This window comes from Cryptotermes secundus, unplaced genomic scaffold (genome assembly GCF_002891405.2).
Source record: "Cryptotermes secundus unplaced genomic scaffold, Csec_1.0 scaffold338, whole genome shotgun sequence".
NCBI classification, from domain to species: Eukaryota; Metazoa; Arthropoda; class Insecta; order Blattodea; family Kalotermitidae; genus Cryptotermes; species Cryptotermes secundus.
This window is the reverse complement of record NW_019727092.1, coordinates 191,034-197,784: the sequence shown is the minus strand read 5'-3', so window position 1 is coordinate 197,784 and position 6,751 is coordinate 191,034. Positions and strand designations below refer to the sequence as shown.

Genomic DNA, 6,751 nt, shown 5'->3' with positions numbered 1-6,751 from the left:
ATTTCACTAAAAAAAATGCAACATTTTAACTCGGTTTTTGGTAGACTTTTAAGTGACTAACATAAGGCTACTGTGGATGTGCCCATTTCGGTTACAGCGACATTCGTTTATAACAACACTATTTTTAGGTCCCTTTGATGACGTTATAACCAAGTTCTACTGTATTTAGATTATCGAGGTAACTCTGTTTTGCAGAGAATTTCATACAGCAAGTTTTGTCAAGATTCAGCGAAAGCATATTAGAATGAAACCATTCGTTCATTAATTTTAATATAATTGAAAGTTTGTTTTCTAGATTCATGAAGTTGAGATCATTTGTTAATACACTTGTATCATTAGCGAATAAAATTATTGAGGTATTATGAGGGCCAAAGCACTTGATAAAAGAAGGTAAGTCATTAATATAGACCAAAAACAAAAGTGGACCTAGAATCGATCCCTGTGAAACACCTTTGGTAATTTTTCCCCATTTAGAGAATATATTATTAAATTTTACTCTCTGATATCTATTAGTAAGGTATGATTCTAACAATAAATGCATCCTACCTTTTATTCCATAATATTTTAAGTTAGATAACAAAATTGTATGGTCCACACAATCAAAGGCTTTTTCTAGGTCCAAAAATATGCCACCGCACTTCTTTTTATTATTTAAAGTAGGCAAGATGATATTAGTAAGTTTAAATATAGCATTGGTAGTTGATAATTTATTTCTGAATCCGAATTGATCGTTAGTAAGGATGTTATTAGCTTGAAAATGCATAAGTAGTCTCTTGTAGGTAACTTTTTCAAAGATTTTAGAAAAGGAAGGTAATAAAGATATTGGTCTAAAATTTGCTACATTATTTATAACACCTTTTTTATGTAGTGGGACAATAATTGAATATTTCATTCTGTCAGGAAAAATCCCTGTAGATAAAGACTTATTTATTATGTAGCATAAAGGAGAAGCAATAAATGGTGCACTGATTTTTAATAGCTTCAAAGGAATTTTGTCGAAACCCTGTGAATTTTTCCAAGCAAAGTTCTTTATAATTTTTAAAATCTCACCGGTAGAAGTGTTATGTAAATTGATATTATTGTACTTAAGATTATGAAGCTTAGCCAAGTTGTATGGAGAGTAGTTCGTATTGTTTGTATTTAGCTTATTTTTATTTTTAATCTTTTCAGAGATATTAACAGCCATTTTTATAAAATATTCATTGAATTTTTCAGCATTAATTTTAGAAGAGAGTTCTTTATTATTTTCATCCATGTTATCTATAGCTTGCTCATTGATATTTCTTCCTACGTTCAATTTTATAATATTCCAAGTAGCTTTGACTTAGTTATGAGCATGTGTGATTTTATTTTTAAAGTATAATTTCTTTCCAGCTTTTATTATATAAGCTAAGATTTTACAGTATCTTAAGTAGTAATTTTTTAAATTTACATCATTGTTAGATTTAACTAAAAGATATAGATCCTTTTTCTTTTTACATGAATTAATGATACCACTAGTAATCCATTTATTTGTCGATTGTCTTTCAAGAATCTTTTTCTTAGGAAAACATGAGAGAAAAATTTCTTTTTAGAACATTTAAAAATTCTCTCATTTGTACATATATCGAGCATTTGGGTATCATTATCTGATAAGCCGTTTGGTACAGGAGATATACTAAAATGAGTAAATTTGGTGATATCGAGAAAAACATTATCAATAGTTATACTTGAGTTTTTGGTTATTCTTGTTGGAAATTGGACTGTGCTATTAAGATTGTAAGAGTTTAGTAGACCATTTAGTTCTTTTTTTTCTTTGGATTACATTAAAATCACCACAAATAATTAAGAGGATATTGGGTTTGTATACCATTTTGAGAATAGCCCCAAGACCATGTAGAAAAAACTGAACATTACCGACTGGTGATTTAGCAAGGAAGTGAATAAACTTGCGCAATGAAGAAATTAATTGTTCTTTCTCTTAACATGATATTTTTATAAAGATAAAAGAAAAATTTCCCTTGTAATTAAGGACCATGCTATGAAGGCATATAGTGGGGATGAATGATAAGTACAGGCACTTTTAGCTAAGGTTTTAATGGAGGTAAATGATCAGCTTCAGGCAGTGGCTGTCTTTACCCCATAATAGAGAGCCCAGAGTAATTCTGAATATGGTGGTGATAGGAAGCATTTAAATGCCCAACTGGCATTCAGACTTTACTATCTTACCACTGGTTCGTCACTTTACTGAGTGTGATACGATGGTTTGCATTATGTGAAAATGTAAGTAAAACTGTGGTTTCATACTAGGGTAATAGAAAGAAGTTGGTGCCTAGTGCAGATAATCCCAAGAAGATAAAACAGTTTTATGATTGTCTGGCAACCATTATGACATACCAGCTGCAGTCATTGTGTCTCAACTCCATCGCAGATTTCACAAACTTCATCTGTGATGTGGGGGTAAGATTTTCCAATATTAACACATAAAAGAGAATATATGAGTATTGAAGGATGTAATTCTGATTTGTTATATGACATAAAGAATAACCACATACATAAGTACTGCAATGCAACTGTTGAATAAGCATGCATTTGCTGTAGAATTAATTGTAGTTCCTTGTTCTGTTTTTGCATATAGAATTTTATTTGGCCACAATGTGATAATGACAAGTAGTACCATTCATCTACAATATTATAATTTCATAGTTGAATGCCTTTTGTTTCGTCAGCAGTGTGAATTTGCCGTACAAAATGTGTCTGATTTTATTACACTGTTAGCTGTTTTATTTCTTTATTGACATGGGTCTCCAATTCACAGTGTGTCTGATAAAAGTTCACATATTTTAATATGTGATTCAAATTTGAAAACGTCATAGAGATAAAGAAACTCTTGACTGACCAGGAAGAGAAAAAATGGCTGGAAAGAAATGAAAAGGCATTAGAATGAAATATTTTGTTTGTAATGCTGTAATGTTCAGAAGAATAATTAAAATGCCTGCATAAGTTAAGTTGTTATTTAATGTCTTGTCATAGTTTGTAGAAGATGATATAACCACTATACAGACATTCTAAAATGACAAATAAACTGTCAGTTATTCAATTCAATTCAATTTATTCCAAATTCAAAAATAGATCCAGATACAGGCTGGGAAACAACCATTGGATATAGAATGAGTCACAGATAAAAAACAAGCATTCCATTCCCACAGGAACAAGTCAAGGCATTCATAATATAAAACAAAATAAGAAACATATCAGCCATATATACAAACAAAAACTCTCCCAGTATGGAACTCATGACTCATCTATTATTTCATAAAATCCAATACTTTATGTTAAAAGGTATTGGAAACAGTTTAGTATTTTATGTGAGTTTATAAATTGGAATATGAGAGAAGACTGGAGTGGTTTGGGGTGCATGGTGGTCAAGGAGAAAGCACAGCTACTTCTGTAGAAATTACGAGTTAATGGAAAGGAAAAGCTCAGAAAGGTAGCAGGGAATCCAGACTATAAATTATCTTAATTATATAGTGGACCATTGTGTAATTGACACTATGACTTCTGATATTAATTATACAACAACAGCAGTATCATTAAACAAGCAGTTTGCTGCAGTAGTAATGTTTGAGGATTTTTTTGAATGTGAATAAATGAATGAATGAATGAATAGACTCATATGTGGGGTCTTATGTAGTTTTGTCGTTCGTCATTACTCCGATGACAACCCACTTCTTCGGAACAGTTGTTGGTCCTGAAAAGGACCGTAGTTGCTGAGATGCTTGACCGGTGAGGTAGCGCGGCGCGCGCCGGTAGGGAGAGAGGTTAGTTGCGGTGATTTGACTGGCCACAGTGCGGCCGCTGCTGGAGGTTGCTTGATTGCCATGCGGCAGGTGAGTTGGAGTTGCGGGGCTAGCACAGTGCGGTCGTAGGAGTGATGAGGCAGTGGCTACGCCAGATGCCCAGTGGGTCGGACAGGGACACGACCACCGGCGAGTCCAGGCGAGGTGCCCCAGTGAGTCGGGTGTGAGAGAGCCGGAGGGTCTAGGCAGTTGTGCCTGGCGCAGGCTACCGATGCCTCCGAAGACCGAGCGCTGGCGACAAAGCCTGCTGGCTGATGTTGCTTGGTGTGGCTTGATCGTAGACTGATGATCGACTGAGGCTGGCGGTTTGCGGCTGCTCCTTTTAGTTAGTTAGTTAGTTACTTAGAGAGGGTGGGTTTCCCCATGCACCACGACCAGTTTGATCTATTGTGCTTCCCTCTATGATATTCTACCAGTCTCTTTACCCTACTGATAAATTGTGCGTACCATGAGTCCCGCTGAGCAAGCGAGTTCGGCCACTTGCTTGGCAGTGTCTATAATGCTTCCCCCATCTATCGGAGGCCTTAGAGGCTATTGTTGGGTGGGAAACGTCCTGGAATTTGGCTCAGTGATCCCCTTTGGGGATATGAGGTTCTTTTACGTGCTGTAAAGTTACGACACGGGACACACAGCTTGAAGTCCCTCCCGGAGGACTTGTTCCCTGAATTTTTCTGCCCTTAAAAATTCGACGACCTCCGCCGGGTATTTGAACCTGCGTACCACGAGTCATGAGGTGGGAACGTTACCTCTAGACTACGGAGGCCGCTTGGCTACTCATTTTTATACACTGCTCGGTGGGCGGAGCGAAACTTGAAATTGAGGAGGAAGAATTTGCAGGGCGCTGATTGGCTAGTGTGCATGATGATGTAGATGCGGGGCTAGCAGCGAGCGCAGTATAAATGCGAACGTTTGGAGCAATTTGATTGGTTAGCACGCGTGATGGTGAAAAGTGATGTGAAGAGTGTGCGTTGCAGAAAATGCGTGATAATGTGGGATGTTCCCACACATATATTGGAGTTGTTCAGTCAGAGTCTAAGGCAGAACACTGACTCAGCTATCCTGGCTAAGGCAAATACTGGGATGGTAACATGGTTAGGCCATGACCACTTCCTTCTGAGTCCCTTCCAGTTCATTATTTGTCTGTCTTGCTACCATTCACTGTCATGTTGTCCAGCTGCTGACATCATCATAAAATTAGCAGTAATGAAATATACTATTATCAGGAGAACCAAGAGTAAAATCTAAGAATCTAAGAAGGCTGATTACAACACACATTAATTTTGAACTTCTAATTTCTTTATTTTGCACAATTTACTTCAATGAAATGTTCCTGAGTTCTAAATGAATATTTTGTAACATTTTCAAAAATATTAAAGCAGTTTCTCTGCATGTTTACATCTAATGATTAAATAATTATGGGTATTATTGGCTCAAGTTTTAAATGATTGAGTTTTGAACAATGAATCAGAAAAGTTAAGTCACACTTGTGAGTTTGAAGTTTTTATTTAAGTTGGCAGGCATATATGCTGATAATTGAACTTATTATTGTACCATTGAAGGGTCATTTATCCTCATGGCATAAATGCCTTAACATTAATTCTTTCATTGGAGTTGCATGAACTTGGGACTCGGTGCCTCATACATAAAGATCTTTCAATCATGCCAAGCTAGTCGCTGTAAAATTATGCATTAAAGTTTCATAATTTATTTTACTGTAATATTTTTCCTCTTTTATTCATGTGCACAGTTTGCAAACTCAGGGTTTGTTGTGAGTATAGCCCAGAGAAGCAAGATCCTCGTTTTTGAGCCAACATTCAACAGCTACCACAATACGCTGTTGAACATGTACAACATGATGATTGCAGCTGTGAGGAACCTACCCTGCCTTGAAACCAAACTCTATCTGGATTGGGGAGGACCACAGATGGTTCTTAAGGTTTGTTTTGTGTGTCTATTATGGTTGCAGCCTCTATGATTTATCTGTAACAATTGTAATACCGGTGTGTAGTAACTGTAACAAATACAACACTAAGGTAACAGGTGATTAGAACATGTTTCTTTCCTGTGTAGCCCATCATTCCAGATGACATTGTAGAACATGACAAAGAGAGGGTCAGCAACACTCTTGAAGATCAGAGAATTGGGCCAGAGTTGAGAGTTCAAGATTTTGATGATTATATGAACCTTATTAATGATGAGGTGAGTTCATGTGATGTAGGAAAACTGGAGAGAATTGTTAGCACTCTTATGTTTTACATATGCTGGTACCATGGAAGTTACCTGGATTCTTTTCCAGGAGGGGGACGACAGATTTGCTTACAAACTTACTTTTAAGTCTGCTTTTACTGTTCTCACGGTCTTGTCGCTTACAGATTTCTTATACTTTTTCTTCTACCCTGAAGATGGAGGCGATATGTTCCTCCGAAACGTCGGTTAACACCACATATACACGGTGCCAAATCCCAGAAGACTGCTTTCTTCTTACTTTTAAGTCACCCTACTATATTCGGAATATAATAATAACCTTGAAATAATGTTATATTTTAGCATCCTGTTGCACTGACTCGTGTCCATGATTTATGCTGTCTTACTGTAAGACGGTTAGCATAAATCATGAACCTTGAAATATTTAAAATTGTTATTATTAATATTTCTCATATTTTCTTCTTTTCTTCAATTTTAATTTTTTCCAAAGATTAAGAGGGCAGATGGCCAGTTTCCCCCAACCTCCTTGCTGGTACCCATGGTAATTCAAGTGCCCAAAATCATAGGATAGGAGTATGTAAATTTATTGTAATAGGTGTCACTGTCCCTTGACGGCTTGACACTGCGAGGGGGTACCCAAAAGAGACCGAACTTATTTTTTTTTTAACTTATTTATTCAAATTTTAAGCACAAACGTCCCCTTCAAA

At 36.2% G+C, this 6,751-nt stretch overlaps 1 protein-coding gene across 2 annotated transcripts in view; it reads left to right on the top strand.

The window, feature by feature from the left end:
- The first annotated feature begins 2,285 nt into the window (after positions 1-2,285).
- The window catches only part of LOC111864364 (dynein heavy chain 7, axonemal), a 167,945-nt gene continuing 163,479 nt past the window's right edge, over positions 2,286-6,751 (top strand). For both annotated transcript variants that reach the window (XM_023851574.2, XM_033751408.1), the window contains exons 1-3: positions 2,286-2,439; positions 5,587-5,775; positions 5,910-6,038. In XM_023851574.2, the coding sequence (XP_023707342.1) occupies positions 2,368-2,439; positions 5,587-5,775; positions 5,910-6,038 (390 nt within the window). In that variant the 5' untranslated portion in view covers positions 2,286-2,367. The remainder of the gene's footprint in view (positions 2,440-5,586; positions 5,776-5,909; positions 6,039-6,751) is intronic.